The sequence below is a fragment of the Chelonia mydas genome, chromosome 15 (assembly GCF_015237465.2).
Source record: "Chelonia mydas isolate rCheMyd1 chromosome 15, rCheMyd1.pri.v2, whole genome shotgun sequence".
Classification (NCBI taxonomy): Eukaryota; Metazoa; Chordata; order Testudines; family Cheloniidae; genus Chelonia; species Chelonia mydas.
Genome location: NC_057856.1, coordinates 12,547,750 through 12,566,730, shown reverse-complemented (window position 1 = coordinate 12,566,730; position 18,981 = coordinate 12,547,750). Strand labels below are relative to the sequence as shown.

General features: G+C 49.9%; 1 protein-coding gene across 1 annotated transcript in view; it reads left to right on the top strand.

Moving 5' to 3' along the window:
• LRRC75B (leucine rich repeat containing 75B) overlaps positions 1-18,981 on the top strand; it is a 34,482-nt gene that overhangs the window by 9,715 nt on the left and 5,786 nt on the right. Inside the window, exon 3 of the mRNA XM_007063775.4 lies at positions 5,902-6,014. Within this exon, the coding sequence (XP_007063837.2) occupies positions 5,902-6,014 (113 nt within the window). The remainder of the gene's footprint in view (positions 1-5,901; positions 6,015-18,981) is intronic.

Below are 18,981 nucleotides of genomic sequence, written 5' to 3'. Positions count from 1 at the left end.
GATAGATTGCACTCTGGGGACATACACACCCTGAAGATGGTGAACACCTCAGTTGCCCCTGAAGTCAATGGGAGTTAAGTTGAGGAGTAGATGGGGCTCAGCACCCTGCAGGATCAGACCTTCAAGCACGTAAAGGGATAAATAGCAGCGCTCAGCCACCCGTCTTGTTTCTTTCCGTTTCCCGTATGGGTACCCGGCAGCACAAAAGTCTGGATTATAGACCTTAGGCAAGTAATAGGAAGGCTGTGCACAATTTCCAGTCTCTCAGTTAAAATCAGATCCTGTTTCTAGTTACAAGGACACCTAAGGAACAGGACGTAGGATCTAAGCTGTAGGAACGGCTGCAGCAGACTGCGCTAGGCTATAAAATGAAAGCAGGAAAATACAAAGGCCTAAGGAACTTGGAAAACACGTAACATGGTATGTGACGGCGTAGGTCCCAATCCCAGCCAGCGCAGGAGTGGGGCGCAGAGACGCAAGCAGGTGCATCCTAGACAAATTAGAGGATTGGACCAAAAGAAATCTGATGAGGTTCAACAAGGACAACTGCAGAGTCCTGCACTTAGGACAGAAGAATCCCATGCACCGCTACAGACTAGGGACTGAAAGGCTTGGCAGCAGTTCTGCAGAAAAGGACCTAGGGGTGACAGTGGACGAGAAGCTGGATATGAGTCAACAGTGTGCCGTTGTTGCCAAGAAGGCCAGTGGCATTTTGGGCTGTATAAGTGGGGGCATTGCCAGCAGATCGAGGAACGTGATCTTTCCCCTCTATTCGACATTGGTGAGGCCTCCTCTGAAGTACTTTGTCTAGTTTTGGGCCCCACACTACAAGGAGGATGTGGAAAAATTAGAAAGAGTCCAGCGGAGGGCAACAAAAATGATTAGGGGACTGGAACACATGACTTATGAGGAGAGGCTGAGGGAACTGGGATTGTTTAGTCTGCGGAAGAGAAGAATGAGGGGGGATTTGATAGCTGCTTTCAACTACCTGCAGGGGGGTTCCAAAGAGGATGGATCTAGACTGTTCTCACTGGGAGCAGATGACAGAATGAGGAGTAATGGTCTCAAGTTGCAGTGGGGGAGGTTTAGGTTGGATATTAGGAAAAACTTTTTCACTATGAGGGTGGTGAAGCACTGGAATGCGTTACCTAGGGAGGTGGTGGAATCTCCTTCTTTGGAGGTTTTTACGGTCAGGCTTGACAAAGCCCTGGCTGGGATGATTTAGTTGGGGATTGATCCTGCTTTGAGCAGGGGGTTGGACTAGATGACCTCCTGAGGTCCCTTCCAACCCTGATATTCTATGATCCTAAGCCACAGGGCTCCTGCCAGTCAGAGCGGGAGTCTATGCGAAAGGGTGCAGCAGAGCAGGTGTGCACAGTGCACCCCTCCCGGCTGTTTGCTGTAAATGGCGCCATACGCAATAGCTGTAAAGCCACCCGCTGGTATTACACGTGCCGCATGTCCCGAGGGAGCTGGGATGCTTCAGCTACTTCCTCGCAAAGTTACAGTGCCTGCAGCATGGTACTCTAAGCACTTGCCATAAAGAATGAAATGAGTAATTATTGACAGCTTTACCCATCCAGTTCTGACTTACACACCCTGTGTTGCAGTCACACAGCTAAGGGCTGGGAAGCCAGGCAGCTATGAAAGTTTTTTTTTTAAACAAGTCAGACACATTTGGGAATCCTCACCTGATGACACTGGCCCTCTCTAAGCACTCATATCACTTTCAGCTCTGCCCGTTGTCATTCATCCTGCAGCATGTGCAAAGAATTTCAGGGTTGGAAGGGACTTCAGGAGGTCATCTAGTCCAACCCCCTGCTCAAAGCAGGACCAATCCCCAATTTTTGCCCCAGATCCCTAAATGGCCCCCTCAAGGATTGAACTCACAACCCTGGGTTTAACAGGCCAATGCTCAAACCCCTGAGCTATCCCTCCCCCCAGAAGAACTTGTGCAAGCAAATTTAGTTATTTCGGTGCCATCTTTTATCACCGGGAATGACAGCAGACCACTGACTGTGGGCAACTCACCATGACTCTTTCCAATGGCCCAGAGCAGGAGTCTCTGGAGGAATGAGGGGCGCTCCTAGATACTCCAGTCCCAGCCTCTCCCAGCAGGAGGCATGGTAGGGAATGGGACAGGAGTGCTGGTTGTTGAGTGTGCAGTTTGAAGGACTGACGATAAATCACAATAATCATCTGATTTAGGGCTTGGGAAATATTCAATCCAAGCAATTTTAGCTTGGCTGCATAAAACAATGGCAGTCATCCTGGAATTTCTCTGTATAAAGGCAGGATGGTGGTACCTGCCCATACTCAAGCAGAATGTCCCTCATTGGCCTGAACCTAGATCGTTACAATGATTACTAATGAAGAGGGCAGCAAAGGGATGAAGGCAGCTCCCAACGCCCCATGTACACACACACACACACCCCCACACCCCTGTGCCGTTCCCTGGGTAGAAATCAATTCATTTAATCAGTTCCATTTGTTATGCAATGTACAACCTCCACCAGCCAGTAATTCTCACACACACACACGCACGCCATACCTGCTGTTGAGCGCTGGGCCCTGATAATCCCACAATGTTCCCATGACACTGTCACAGTTCAGGGCAACTGCACTTATATTCCCCCTCTGTGGTCCTTCCAGGGTATGCGCTTTAGACTTCCAGCTCATAGCTGTCACCTATCTTGGGTGAAGACCCATGTCTCACTCCATCCTCTGTCAGGGTTTTAAGGCTGCAAAGCTCCATGGGTTACACTGCAACATCCCCAGCAAGCCAGACTGTCGAAATAGGCCAGTGCCTGCAGTTTGCTTTTCTCTGAGGGCTATGACCAATGTATTGCCTGCAGTTATAAGTTACCATTTAGCTCCTTCCAAGCAAGCACCTTTATTCTTAAGGTGAAAGCATTGCAACAATAAAAGAACATACACACCTGCTAAACAGCTTAGCAGAAATCATCTCAAATCAGCCTGTGGCTCTGGTAGGTTTTAGGCCTTCTAACCCCACAACTGGTTACAAGTTCATCTGTCATAGATCCAGCACCAGACCAGACACTGCACAGATCAGCCATTTCTTTATACAAAGGCCCGAGCTTTGGCCTTGTGTAACAGGTAATCATCAGACAGGGACCCTCTCCTCAGGGCACAGCTTTGAAAGGCTGAGTTTTTGCATAATTGGAGTTGGGAAATTTGTATTCACCTCACCCTAGGAATTCCAGAGGAAATCCTCTTTCCACTTATTGTCCAAAAAGTCCAGATTTGTCTGGCACATTTATAGTACAGTTTTTTGAACTCCCATGTCTCTCATCTGTCACATCTGTCCCCAAGAAGTTACATACGATCCCGGCCCACAATGATACATAAAAGTAATACAGGAAGGTCTTCCTAAGACATTGCAGGAAATTGCCCTGTCAGACATATGCCTCCGTGCAGAGACAGACAGGTAGGTGGAGGGGGAATCTTCTACCGCTTTCCCACTCTTCTCTCTCACCCAGCTCTGGTGTGGGCAGCTACTTCAAATATCCTTCAAACCTCTGCCTTGCATTCCCCATGCAGACAGTCACACTCAGGGCACTAGAGAGGACTGCAAAGGGACCTTGCTGGACCCAGAATTCCTCCTGGGGGTTCCCACGGTTCATAGACCAGGGCGGTAGCCCTGCTTCCCTTGGAGAGGGGTGCAGTATGCTTTCCACTCCACACCACACCAGCTCTACAAGGGGGTTAGGGTTAGGTCAGTATAACTGTGTTGCTCAGGGGTGTGGATTTTCCATACACCTGAGGAACATAGTTATATCACCAGAAGTTGGTAGTGTAGACCAAGCCTATGTCTCACAGAAGCCTACGTCCCATCGACTTTTAAGCACCTGACTCACTTCTCAAAAGGGGAGTTAGCCATCTATGTCATTTGCGCCTTGCAAACACTGAGCAGAGAAAAATCCACATGCCTTTACAAATTTGGGCCTTACAATCTAATCACCATGGAGTTCCACTTCTGGTATCCAGTACTCACAGAGATCATAAGCAATCCCTGCCCCTGGAGCACGCAGCCTGTAGGGATGGACCGTCTTGGGCAGGGGTTCTTCACAGATTTCATTCTAAAAAGCCCTTGCTAAGAATCCCTCTCCACACGCTGCTCAAGTCTCAGAATGGCTCATCCCATCACAACGGGCTTAATGTGAGACTGTGCTCTAGGGCGGCTTCTTATATGAAAAGAAAACACTTCAAGAAGAGTTACATTTTGAAAGTGTGTCCACAGGGGAGCTTGGCTAATGGCTTTCCCCACCCCGGCCCCAAGTTATATTCCCTGGAACAGGTCAGGAAAAGAGTTTTCTTTGAAATTTCTCATGTTTTCACAGAAGATCCAAAACACAAAAATTGTGGGTATTTTGGGCAACCAAAACCTGAAAAAAAAAGTTTCCCTAATTTTGGCAACAGGGAAAACCCATGTTATTTCCATTTTTGACAGCCAAAAAATGGAAAGTGTTTTTTGGCTCTTCTCTAAAGTCTCCAAATTTTCAGTGAAAAGGGAATTTCTCTGGTGAATGTTTCCATTTAGTCGGAAAACCATTTTCCATCCCCCTGGCCTGAACATCTCCCCTTTGCTCTTCTCCGCCACAGAAACATGCTGTTGGCTGCAATTTGCTGATTGCAAAGAGTTTCATTCCCACTGCCCATTCAGTGACATCACACCTCTGTAGGGTCTCTCAGCGGGTGGTGGAGTGGAAGAATATGTTTATATATAGCTCAGTTCGTTGCCCTGAAACAGGTTGATCCTAAGCGGTTGGGGGATTCTGTAAATGGAGACTGAGCTTGCACATTTATAGTTTTAACTATATTGTGTAGCCAATAGCCTATGCTGTTTTTCTGGTGTGAGTAATGTTGCATGCCGTGGCACGTTTGAAATGGAGACCCTTGGAGGGCTACGTGCCTGGGGAATGGGATTTTCTATCTCCTAGTAAGTCTTTAGCCTGAACTTTGTGTACATTTTTGCACGTTTTCAGGTGCAATGGTAAAGGGGGTGGGGGGGGGGGGTGGAACAAGCCAGTGATGCAGGAAGACCTGGGAGTGGGCAACTAGCTGGATTCCGGAGCTGTTCAGTTCCAGATCTTCTAACCTGTGGGGTGTTTGAAGGTGCAGATATTCCTTGCCATCCATGGAAAATGAGAAGGCTTCGTGTATAGAGCTGTCGTTAGGTTGCTATGTTTCCCTCCCAGTCTGAAGAGGGCAAAATCCAACAAACACTCCCATCCCAGAGCACGCCCAGGGGTTAAAATATAAATACCCACCCCCACTCCACAGCCAAAGCCAAAGCAGGAACTACCTAGCAGAGTATTAAAAACAGATCACCCCTTCTGGGCAGGAAGCCCCTTGACAAGAAGGTGACTCCCAGCCCTGCTCCCCCAGGCCACGTGCTGCAGGGAACCATAGGCACCCCTGAGGCACTGCAGAGAGGTTACACTGGTTTTTTTCCCAGGTGGTCTCAAGCCTGACCTGAGGGGAGGAGCCACAAGCCTTCCCTCCAGATTTGAGGGTGGGGCGGGGGTATTCCCTTTCCTAAGCCCCATTCCCAGCTCTGGAGTTCCTGTCACTTGTGCTCTTTCCTTTTCCCTTTGCTTCCCCCTTTTACATTCCTCCTTTCACTCTTCCGTTTCCAACTCCCTTTCCCCTGCCCATCACCTCACCTCCTATCACCCCAGTCCACTGCCCCATCTTTGCCTTTACCCCCCTCTCTTGTTCCTGTCTCCATCCCATCTCCCCGTGGGTCTCATTCCTCCCCATCCCATCTGTCCTCTCCGAGGCTCTCTAGAGGTTCCACCTTCTCCCGGTGGCCCAGGAGCGTTCCCAGGATGGGCCAGAGTCACGTGGCAGGAGGCTGAGCTGTGCCTTTGTTTCCAGGAATACGACCCCTGGAAGTCCGCGGACAGGATCTGCAGGCAGCTGATTTACCACTTGAGCCCTCACTCCACGTGGCGTAGGCATGGCATGCCCCGCAGGAAGTCCCAAGCATGGTGAGCAACTCGGCTGGGAAAGGGAAGGGGTGGCTAGGAGGGGATCTGCTCAGTCACCTCAGACACAGCCAGCTGGGAGAGGCTTGTGTTCACTGCCATGGTGTGCGCTAGCCCAGCCCTGTCTGCACCCTCACAAGTCAAGAGAAAAGCCACATTCAAAACACTTGAGTGGCAACCGAATGCTTCATTTGATTTCGATCTCTTAAAGGTACCTCAGCCAAATTGTTCATGGCCAATTTAGGACGACCTTGCAGCCTTCGTTTGTTATTTCTTTACGGCCCCCTAGGCCTTAAAGTTCTCAGAGCCGCCCAGGGTGAATTCCAGCCAACAACTCTTGAGTTCCTGCAATGCAGACAGTGCTTCCAGGACGGGGCGGGGCGGGGGGGGGGGCGTGATGGACAGGGGGGATGTGAAGGAAAGTTCATGTAACTTTGCATGAATTCGGTGTTGGTGTAAGGTGCGAGACGGGCAGCCCTGGGGACTGACATCCTCCACGGCACTGCAGCTCAGGAATAGCTGGCTGCAAGCTTCCACCTGCTGCACCGAATTCTGATCTTGGTTACAGCAGCTTTACTCCTCTGCAACTCGATTCATTTCAGTTAAGTTACTCCCGATTTACACAGTCGGCCAGGGAGTAACCATGGCACCCTGTTGGGACGGCGTCAAGGAAGAGAGGGCACATGACTTTCCAAAACCACCTTCTAGTGCTCTGCTGAGACAGGGTAGCCAGGTAATGCCATTTTTGGTAGTGGACTTTTGTGATCTCTCTCAAGTATTTCTAAAAGGTGTCTGCTCCCGTTGGTATCTATGCACTGATGCCAGGGAATAGGTGTCTGACATGCTGTGGACACTTACACTTGGGTAAGGGGACTAACACCACCAAACTCGTTTCACATGGGCCACCAAAAAGCCGTCAGCCAGCAATAACTTCTAGCTACAGCTGTCCCAGGCAGGTTTTAAACCAGCAGCTTCACAGTAAAAGGCTCCTTATCCTAGTAACATCTCGAGGCTCGTGCGAGCTTTCCTAACCCAATAAGGTTTCAGAGTAGCAGCCGTGTTAGTCTATATCCATAAAAATAAAAGGAGTACTTGTGGCACCTTAGAGACTAACAAATTTATTAGAGCTTAAGCTTTTGTGAGCTACAGCTCACTTCATCGGATGCATACAGTGGAAAATACAGTGGGGAGATTTTATATACACAGAGAACATGAAACAATGGGTGTTACCATACAGACTGTAATCACTCTTGTTAACACCCATTGTTTCATGTTCTCTGTGTATTGTGACAATGCTCTGTCCTTGCCTCCGTGGGTCCCACGTTTCCTGGTGGATTTCGCTAGCCTCAGAGGCTCACTGTGACCCTCCACGTAACCCTTCTTTCTCTAGAGACAAGGGTCACAGTCTACTGAGCCATTTTCGTCATAAGCCAGCAAGGGAGGTGAGGAGAAGTTATCCTTCCTTGCACAGTCTCTGTTGTCTCCCAGTCTCAATGATTAATCAGGGGGCAAAGGTGGGGGAAGGGGGAGCCTGGGCCCACCCTCTACTCCGGGCTCCAGCCCAGGGACCTTAATAGTATCCGCTATGGTAGCTGACCTTTTAGAAACATGACATGTACAATTTCCTGGGCTACTTCCCCCACAGCAGCCCTCACTTCCTCAAGCTCCACTTCACCCTTACCTCAGGGCCTCCTTCCTTGTGCCTGATATGGTGTGTACTATATCTCCAACAGCACAACTTCCTCCCACAGCTCCTGACATGCACACCCACCTGACTGACTGGGAGGCTTTTAACTAGTTTCAACCAGCCCCTGATTGGGTTCAGGTGTCCCAATGAACCTAGCATTCTCCCTGCCTTCTGGAAAGGGTTTAATTGGCCCCAGGTGTCTTAATTGACCTGGAGCAGCTTCCATTTCACTTAACCTGGTACCAGGGATTTGTTTAGCCTGGAGCTAATATATCTATCTCCCACTACTTTTCTATAGCCATCTGGCCTTGCCCTGTCACAGTATATAAAATCTCCCCACTATATTTTCCACTGTATGCATCCGATGAAGTGAGCTGTAGCTCACGAAAGCTTATGCTCTAATAAATTTGTTAGTCTCTAAGGTGCCACAAGTACTCCTTTTCTTTTTACCGATAAGGTTTGTCTCCAGACTTTAAAGAATCCACCACTTCACTGCTCACCCTGTTGCCAGAGCCATGCTTGATGCCCTGACATCAATCATTCGGGATGCTGAGGAAAAGACAGAAATAAATAAAGAGAGATTGGGCTGGCTTCAGCCACATTCACATGGCAGGAAGTGACCTCAGCATTAGTCAAAGGACAGGGCTAAGTTGACCTCAACTTGGGAAAGATCCACACCCATAAGATGTACTTCTGCCAACCTAACCCCCAGTGTAGACAGGGCTAGGCTGATGGAAGAATTCTTCTGTCAGCCTAGCTACAGCCTCTCAGGGAGGTAGATTACCTATGCAAATGGAAGAACCCCTCTTGGCACTGTAGTGAGTGTCTACACTGAAGGGCTACAGAAGGTATATGCATGACCCTGGAATTGGGGAACCACCTGAAGAGGGGGGAGGGAGGAGGCTTGCTGTCTCCCCAAACCACCTCTGAGTAGCAGGCCACTGCCATTACCCTGAAGAGACCTAAAGGTCAGTGAAGCTGCCAAGGGGGGCTGTTATGGGTCAGGTGGAGTAGTTGGAGGGGACTATAGAGGGGCAGACCAGCCTGATTCCAGTGCAAAAAAAACAAAACAAACAACTTTGGAGAGGAATCTGAAACCTGGTGTGTCTGGCCTGGTTCTGCACATCAGTGTGAAACTTCCCCTGAGCCCCAGTTTTGAGACACAGTGAAGCCGTTTCCTTGTTAGACTCCAACATCAGCGCTTAATTCGGCTCTGCTGGAATTCTGCAAGGATTATAACTGGGAAATGCACCATCCCATCTGATACAGCATCACAGCACAGGAAGGAGAGAGAGCTGGGGCAATGGATCATGTACAAGCCTGCAGGTACTGATCCCTGGCTTGAGATCAGAAGAACAACAGCTGTAAACAGGGTTTTAAAATCTCCCAAGAGGCATGGTCACCTGGAGGATCCAAGCCCAAACACAGCTGCAGGCCTTGAAGTTTTCCACAGCCTCCATTTCCAGCTGCAGCACTTCTGTGGTCAGTAACACACAGGAATAAGCAATGAGACAACAGCTAGATTGTGTATGATGGAGGGAAATGTATGTAAGTCCGAAATGGGCAGCGCTACCTTGCAATCAGGCATAGCTAGGAGGTGTTACGCAAGTGTAACTTGGCCAGCTGCCGCTTGAGTGCCCCCTGGTGGCGTAAGGTCACACTACAGGCAGCCTTCTTCAGTTTCCCCTCCAGATTACTCAAATAAATTTCACTTCATTTTTTTCCCCCCTTAGGCAAAATACACCCCTCCTGGGCTTATTAATACAAAATACACTGAAAATAACTCTGAACCCCCAAACAAAGTCCATTCAGAAGTGCACACAACTCAAGATTTCTCTTCGGCCTCCCAGACCTCCCTCCCTGGAGACTCGTCACAGCTTCCTGAGCCTCAGCGCAACCCCGTCCCCATCACTGCAACTTCCTGCTCCTTTGATACTGGAATCACCCGATTCCCCTCAGGTGGGGCTCATCCTGTAATCGGGGCTGGCTTAGCTCCATGCTCTCTAGCCCATGGAGTAAGCCACCCTGCTACATACCCCACCCCACAGTGAAAACCTTGCCCACCCTAGGGCAACTTCTACTTGAGGGAATTTTTCTTCTTTTCTTCCCTAAATTACAGAGGCCTTCGTAGCTTGACAGGCTGTTTTCTATCTGCAAACCCTCTAGCTCTCCTTCAAGTTTGCTTTTTTTCCCTCAGGGCCAGCTCCCTGGCTTCTTCCAATGTAGCCAATTTCTGCTGGCTTCTCTGCCGGAGAGGTCAGACTTTCTCTAGCCCATCCTGCCAGCGCTGCATTGCACAGACTCAGACTTTAAGGCCAGAAGGGACCATCACAATTATCTAGTCTGACCTCCTGCACAGCACAGCCACAGAACCTCACCCACCCACTCCTGTCATAGACCCATAATCTCCAGCTGAGTTACTGAAGTTCTCATATCTTGATTTAAAAGACTTCAAGTTACAGAGAATCCACCATTTACTCCAGTTCACACTAGCAAGTGACCCATGCTCCATGATGTAGAGGAGGGTAACGCCCACCCGCCAGGTCTCTGCCACTCTGACCTAAGGGAAAATTCCTTCATAACCCAAAATATGGTTATCAGTTAGACCCTGACTTTGTGGGAGGCCCCCCACCAGCCAAACACCTGGGAAAGCAACTCAGAGCCCTCTGCATCTAGTGTGCCATCTCTAGCCAATGGAGATAATTTGCTCATAGTAGTCACAGATGGGCCATATGCCATTATAGCCAATCTCATCATACCACCCACTCCATGAACTTATGAAGCTCAGTCTTGAAATAAGTTAATTTTTTTGTCCCCACATCTCCCTTTGGAAGGCTATATCAGAACTTCACTCCTCTGATGATTAAAATACCTTCATCTAATTTCAAGCTTAAACACATATTGATGGCCAGTTTATATCCATTTGTTCATGTGCCAGCATTGGCCCTTAACTTAAATAACTCCTCTCCCTCCCTGGTGTTTATCCCTCTGATGTGTTTATAGAGTGCAATCATATCTCCCCTTAGCCTTTATTTGGTTAGGATAAACAAGCCAAGCTCTTTGAGTCCCCTCTAGTAAGATACGTTCTCCATTCTTCTGATCATTCTAGTAGCCCTTCTCTGCACCTGTTCCATGTCTAAGAAGGATGAATTCAAACTGGAAGATCAGAATTACACACAGTATTCCAGATGAGGTCTCACCAGTGTCTTGTATAATTGATAACACTTCCCTATTTTTACTGGAAACATCTTGCCTGATGCATCCTAGGATTGCAGCCATGAAACAGGCTAATGCATCACATTGGCGGCTCATGGTCATCCTGTGACTGACCAATACCCCGGCCTTTCTCCTCGCCTCTGTTGTTTCCAACTGATACGTCCACAGCTTATAGCAAAAATTCTTGTTGTTAGTCTCTAAATGCAGGACCTTACACTTAGTACTATTAAATTTCATCCCATTTGAAGGTCATCTAAATCTTCATGCATGATGTTCTGGTCCTCTTCCATATCGGCAATACCTCCCAACTGTGTGTCATCCGTACATTTTATTAGCGCATACATTGTGTGTGTCAAGGTCACTAATGAAAGTGTTAAATAAGATTGGTCCCAACACCGATCCTTGAGGAACTCCACTAGTGACCTCCCTCCAACCTGACAGTCACCTTTCAATATGACCCACTGTAGTCTCCCTTTAACCTGTTCCTTACCCATCTTTCAAGTCTCATATTAATCCCCCATCTTCTCTCATTTAACTAATAATATCCCACGTGGAACTGTATTAAATGCCTTACAGAAATCCAGGTAAATTAGATTACTGCATTTCCTTTGTCTAGAAATGCAGTAAATCTTCTCAAGAGAAAGACCAGCTTGGTTTGGCACGATCTACCTTTGGCAAAACCATGTTGTATTTTATCCCAATTACTCTTTACCTCTATGTCCTTAACTACTTGCTCTTTCACAGTTAGTTTGACCTCAGTTGTATGCAAGGTCTTGGAACAAACAGGCCTGTAGTTTCCTAGATCACTTCCCTCCCCTCTTCTTCTTAAATATAGGTACTGTATTGGCAAGTCTCCAGCCATAGGCTAAGACCCCAGAGTTTACAGACCCCTTAAAAATCCTTTTTATTGGATCCACAGTTTCATTGGAAGAGGTGCTGCCCTGGCTGGAATGTCCACTTTGGCCCCCTCTCCCGAACACCAATACAACTCTGCCATTCTGTGCCCACCCCCACATTTGGTCACTTTCCCCAACGGCCAACTGGGGCTTTGTTTCCTTCCTCTGCTCATTCACAGTGGGGATTGCTGTGGCCAGCACCTCCAGCAGCCAGGGCCAACACACTTCTGCAAACACACAGACTGTTCCTCTCTTTGAATCTCTCGGTCTGCAGGGCTTCTCCCTCCCCACAGACCTCAATATTCAAGGGGCAGGCCCTCTTAATGGGCTCTGTCTTTCCACCTCTACAACATTTGGGTGGACCCTTAGTCCAGGTCCCTGCCCTCCCAGGCATCTGGGCCCCAAACCCCACCCCCTGTACCTTCTGCTGCATGGCTCACTGTGCCTTCTGTTCCTGCTCGGGTCTGCCAACAAAGGACTTCTTCCATCCGACTTGTCCCACACCTTCGGTTTCTCTCCTTGATGGGAGGGGCCCTGGAGGATCCTGCTGGTTACACAAGTTTTAACTAGGCTGGTTGCCTCCTATGCATCCCCTCATGTCTTAGGGCCACATGAGAGGCAGCCTGCCTCAGTTTCCCCTCTTGGGTTGTTCAAATAAACACCTATTTCCCCCCCCCCCCTCAAATAAACTTCCAGTTTTTTCTTGGTTGAGAGATACCCCTCTTTGGGGACCAGGCTTATTAATCTCAAATAAAATGCAAATAAAACCCCAAGCCAAAATCCATTCACAAGTCCACACCACCCAAGGTTTGTTTTTCTTCCTTCTCACAGGCCTCCATGCCTGCCTGCAGAGCTTTCCTCACACCCTACAGACTCTGCCACAGCTTCCTGAGCTCCCCCCTTCACTGCAACTTCCTGTTCCTTGTATACCACACGCACCTGATTCCTCTCAGGTGGGGCTCATCCTGTAATCAGGGCTGACTTAGCTCCAGGCTCTCCAGCCCCTGGGCCAATCCACCCTGTACCAAGAGGCATGGAACAACTGACCGACTCTCAAACAGGGATCTTTTACTTCAGGTGTTTAAACTGGCATTGAAGCTGGATAGAAACCAGTTTGCAGACTGTGCCAGCAGGCTCCCCTGGAGCTGGGGTCCGAGGTTACTGCAGCAAAACAGACACTGCCAGGAGCAGGAGACTTAGAAATACCCACTTCCCTTTCAGACCTTGGGTCTGGTTCCCCAGTGCCTGGTCATCTCCAGCTGTGCAGAGTGCGTGTAAAACCCTACCTAATGCTCCGCTCCCTCCCTCCCGTGGCTGGCAGCGTTTTCACCCACTCTGCCCAGCATGCAAAGCAGTGCAGAATCTGCCTCTCTGCAGCCATCGGCCCTTCCTACCATCTGGCTGCACTGAACAAAATGGGGGAAGTGTCAGCTTCTATTGAATCAAGTTCAAAGGCAGATCCCAGGGCAGCTGGGAAAGATCAGGGAAGGGCAGCCACATTCAGGGATGAGCCCTCCTCTTGCCTTCCCCATCCCCTGCCCTCTTTGGCTGCTGGTTATCATGGAGCAGATGTAGAACGCCCCTGTTCTCTTTTGAAATGTGATTTCCGTTTTCTGGCAGCATGTCAGGTGGGTCTGGAAGATAATTAACAAGCCCTGCCAGGGAGAGAACTGGGAGCATCTGCCAGGTATTCATTATGTTTGGGCTGTTATGGAAATGTAGTTATGTGGGGGGGAGGGGAAATGAAATGGAGGTTGCCACATTCCAGGGGGTCCACGCACCAGCCTTTCATCTCCAGGAGAAAACCAGTGGGTCAGAATGGAACCAGGTACAGTCCTGTCCTCAAACACTGTATCAGTGGATTTCCTCAAACCCTGTATCAATGGATCTCCACACTGCCCAGTAAATCACACACTGAACTACCCAGGAAATCCAAAGGTAATGGGGAAATAATTTTCCTAATCCATTCCTGTTTAGACACATTTCAGTACAGCAAGGCTGGGAGTGTTTAATCCTCCTTTGTATGGATCAGACTTCGACCTCGCGGGAACAGTGAGACGTTACCCAGGCTATAAAGCATGCCATTGTAAAACCCAGTGAAATACTTATGCTAACACACTATGTTAGTAAAGTGCCTCCGTCATTCAAGGAGAGTCAGAGCTTTAAGTTTCTCAGTCTGGACTTGATCTTCCTTAAGGACCCAATCCTGCTGCCGGTGAAGTCAAAGGCAAAGCTCCCCTTGACTCCCCTAGGAGCCCCATGTTGTGACATAAAGCACGCTCAGCCGTTCAAACATGAGCTGTCGCCAGGAGTAGGGTCCTACCAAATTCACAGCCATGAAACACGCGTCACGGACCGTGAAATCCGTCCTGGGGGATGTTGGGTGATAAGAGCGCCCCTGAGAGAGCAGTTTGACAGATGTGGAATTTTCTCACATTATTAATTACTGTTTTCAGAGGTTTCAAGGCTTCATCCATTTAGAAGCACCGTGCAGTCTGGGTTAGGAGGGGTGTGGGACTGCGACAGCCCCCTGCATGGATATTCCAGTGCTTCCCCCCGTGCAGCTCCAACAGCCAAGGTGCTACTGCTCAGGGGAGAACTGCACTGGCCGCACGTTGCAGGAACCGCAGCCTGCTGTGCCTGGGCAGAGCTGAATGGGAGCCCAGGAGTGTAAGAGAGAAGCTGAAAGTTAAGATTGAGCTGCCTTGGCAGAGCTCTGCAAGGGAAGCTTGTGTGGCATCCACCTGCTTGATTCCCAGCTCTGGATGGTTCTGGCTGTATCTTGCTTTCATGAATGCGAAGGACTAAGTTAATCCATAAAATAAGCAAGTGACAAGGCAGGGAGTGGTGCAAGCCAGTAAGACTGTGCAGTTGCAGAATGGGTAATTGTGGACACACGGGTATTTGCACACACACTTTCTGGTTCTGCGAGTGCAGGTGCATTTTTGCAGATGTGGTTATTTGCCTTTGCGTGTGCACAACTGCGCAGTGCATCAGTATTTGAAAATGCAGCCTGGCTCCTTCCTCTTGGTTACGGTACCTTGAGCACCCGCTAGAGGAGTCTTCATGCTGAATCACTTCTGCTAAACCAGCGTCGGAAGGAGAATTGACTGTCCCTTCTGGATACAACTCACTGTTTCTCTGTAATCATTCCGCAGTGCCCAGATGCTGCAGTATTAGAGGCCCTTTAGAAAGAGAAAAGGAGGACTTGTGGCACCTTAGAGACTGACCCATTTATCTGAGCAAAAGCTTTCGTGAGCTACAGCTCCCTTCATCGGATGAAGTGAGCTGTATAGCTCACGAAAGCTTATGCTCAAATAAATGGGTTAGTCTCTAAGGTGCCACAAGTCCTCCTTTTCTTTTTGAGAATACAGACTAACACGGCTGCTACTCTGAAACCTTTAGAAAGAGAGAGAGAGAGATTCTGGAGAGGGGAGGCAAGAAAACAGCTCATAGGGGCTTCAGATCTTTGTTTTTTTCCAAGAGCATCACTCCGTGCCCTGGATGACAGTTCTGGCAGATCAGAATAATTTGTAACACTTACACAGTGCTATGTGAATATTAACTAAAGCATCCTCACTACATCCCTCTGCAGCAGGGAAAAGAATGATCAGTATCCCTCTTTTATAGATGGGGAAACCGAGGCAGAGAATTGAAGTCAGTTTTCCAAAGCCACCCAGCCATTCGGTGGCAGAGTCAGGACGGGAATACAGGCCTTCCTGATGCCCAGCCCCCTGGGCTTATTCCTCCACATACTTTGTGTCCCATGGGCCCGGATGTCAGCCAGCCCAAAGCAAGGTGGAGAGGGGCTGATGGGAAGAGGTAGCATTTGCTGCTGAAGGGCAGGTGTTGTCCCTCCTCCTTAAAGCACAGAAGAGTCCCAAATTCCAGCTGCCCCCTGTGACTAGGACACAAGGCTTGGGGAATCCCACCTGTGAACACTGACACCCAGGATCACTAGAGTCTTGCACAAAATGCACCAGGGAGGAAAGCATTTACTGGGCGGCTTGAGAGGGGCTGTGGCTAGTGGCAGGCCATGTTCATTGTGCTCCTGACAAAATACCCTGGCAGGGATCAATAGACAAAGACAAGTCTCAAAAATTGCCAAGAATGCAAAGAGAGAGGGGGAGTAGCCGGAGGGTCAGTTGCTAAAGGGGGTGGGGGGGGAGCGGAAGAGGGAATGGGAATCAGTCAGGGAATTGCATCTTCAAAGCTCTTATGTGACCAAGGATCCATGCAGCGTCCTTGTGCGGTAGGTGTCATTATCTCCCTGGGGAGACTTGGACAATATGGGGAAGTGAATTGCCCTAGGTCACAGAGAGAGTCGGTGGCAGAGCCAGGAGGAGGAATGGTCCTGGCTCACAGATCACACCTCTCTCAGTCGGCGAGAGCAGAGAAAAGCCAGGGAGGGCCAAGGGGGAAAGATTCAAGGCTGGATCATTGGCTACTGCCACGCCGCAGGCAGTACCAAAGGAGCGATGCGGGGCGGAAAGGTAGGGCAGAAGTCCACCTTTGTGATCCTCACCCCCATCCTGCGGCCAGGATGGCACGGCTCTCCCCAGGGCCAGGTAGAGCAGCTGGAAGGTAATGATTTGTTGAATCAGGTTGGGCGGGAAATGGGGCCCAGGTGGATGGTGAGGGCTAAATGCTGCCTCTTCTCGCACCCCGATAGCAAGCAGGGGAAACCAGTGCCCAAGCACGGGAGAGGAGCTTATGCCAGCCCGTGGGGCTGCATTTGGGTGCGCGCTGCTCATTTTCATATCCTTTTGGTGCCTGGCCTGTGCAGCTACCGAACTGCCCCTGGGGCAGCGCCTGGGAACCCAGGGAGGCAGATTATGCTAACGAGGAGACTGAAGAGAGCCCAGTCCCTTCCCTGAACCATGCCTGGAATCAGAGGACTAGTTCAAATGAGTCTTTGGTTGGGCTCGGCGTGGAGAGGAGCGGCCAAAACCAAGCGATTCTCAGCTAATTAGCTAGGGCGGTGGCTCCCGTTACCAAGGGCGGGCTGTGTGCTGACGGGAAGCAGCAGCACAGGGAAATATTGTGAAATGTTGACGCTGTGGATGCAGGGGGACAAACGCATAAAAGGCAAAAAGGGAGCAGGCTGGTAATTAGCCAGGGAGACAGGCAGGGCTGGCGTGCAGCGGGTGCCGCTGGCAGCTGAAATCACAGCTGGCAGGGGCTGCGCCGGGAGTCGGGACTGGCTCAGCAGGACAAAGGGATTGGGAAGCCCAGGCAGCTTATGGATTTGGAGGTGGGGTGTGTGGTTAGACCTGGCTTCAGACACAGTCTCCGTCCAGCTGGGAAAGCTGAGGAGGGATGGGCATGGCCCATGTCACTCAGCAATGCAGCCCGTGCGGGCGTCAGTTAGGGAGCCACATGAAATCCTGTGCAGACCCCTCCCTTAGCAGAAACGCAGGTGTCCCCAACACAGGTCAGGTGGGTTGAAACATTGCGTGCTGGGGCCTGCCTTCTCTGCTGGCCACCTCTCAGGTTGCAGCGTGCTCCAGTTTATACGGAACCGGGGTGAGCCTCAGGCTTCTGGCAAGCTACCAGGGCAGCCCTCCACCCGCCAGCCAAGGAAACAAGCCCTTCTGAGCCTGGGCGTTAGTGCTGCCTGAGAAAAGCCAAGCGTCCCTCGCGGCTGTGGGAAAGGGAGTCTCTGTAATCCTCGCATTGTGACAAAGTGCGGCTGAGCTGCTGCGGCATTGCACGATGTGTGCAGCTGACAAGAGAGGGGAGAGTTGAGCAGGGCCAGTGGTGGGAATCGGCGCTGATGGACACGAGCCAAGCCATCCTCATAGACCCAAAGCGTCAAGAGGCTGAGGGGAAGTGGGCCGGGTCCCAGAGGCAGGGATCTGCAAATTCCTGGTAGACAAGACTTAATTACTTGTTGGCTGATTCTTTCATCTACAGCTGCGAAGCTTCCTGCATTCGTTCAGCACCAGTTTCCAGGAAGCCATAGCGCTGACTGAGACAGTGTGCAGAGAGGCTGTTTGTTATCCAGGAGAAAAGCAGGGGGAGGCAGGGGGAATGCAGATGGGCTGAAGCCTGTCTCTTGTAGCACTCTTTCCACCGCGAGTAGCTGCCTCCCCCAGAGTGTGTCGATGCCCAGGAGCCAGCACGCCCAGCGTGCTGCTTCGTCCCCTATTGGCCAGCGTGCCCTGTTTTCCTGTCCGAGGGGAAGGTGACATACATTGTAGGGAGGATGCTTACGCTTGGTCCTGTGGTTTCCTGGGTTCCTAAGGAATCAAGGCAGGTGCCTGGGGGCGACATGAGTTTCAAACAGCCCGGTTTGCAGTGCTGCGGGGGACGCAGGGCCCAGGGAGACATCTGGGAAACGCAAGCTGAAGAGCGAGCTCAGCACCAGTCATCTTGTGGGTGGGATAGTTTTAGATTCATAGAGTCTAAAGCCAGAAGGGACCATTGCGATCACCTAGTCTGACACCCTGTAGAACACAGGCCAGAGAACTATCCCACAATCATTCCTAGAGCAGATCTCTTAGAAGAACATCCAATCTTGATTTTAAAATGGTCAGTGATGGAGAGTCCACCATGACCATTGGAAAATTGCTCCACTGGTGAATTATGCTCACCATTAAAAATTTATACCTTATTTCCAAGCTGAATTTGTCTAGCTTCAACTTCCAACCACTGGAGGGTGTTAGACTTTTCTCTGCTAGACTGAAGAGCCCATTATTAAATATTTGTTCCCCTTGTAGGTACTTACAGACTGTAGTCAAGTCACCCCTCAACCTTCTGTTTGTTAAACTAAATTGATCGAACTCCTTGACTCTAAAAGATTAGAAAACCTGCCTTGTAGTGATAATCATTCTCCTGGCTCTTAAGAACATAAGAACGGCCATACTGGGTCAGACCAAAGGTCCATCCAGCCCAGTAGCCTGTCTGCCAACAGTGGCCAATGCCAGGTGCCACAGAGGGAGTGAACCTAACAAGTAATGATCTAGTGATCTCTCTCTTGCCATCCATCTCCACCCTCTGACAAACAGAGGCTAGGGACACCAGTCCTTACCCATCCTGGCTAATAGCCATTAATGGACTTAACCTCCATGAATTATCTAGTTCTCTTTTAAACCCTGTTATAGTCCTAGCCTTCACAACCTCCTCAGGCAAGGAGTTCCACAGGTTGACTGTGCGCTGAGTGAAGAAG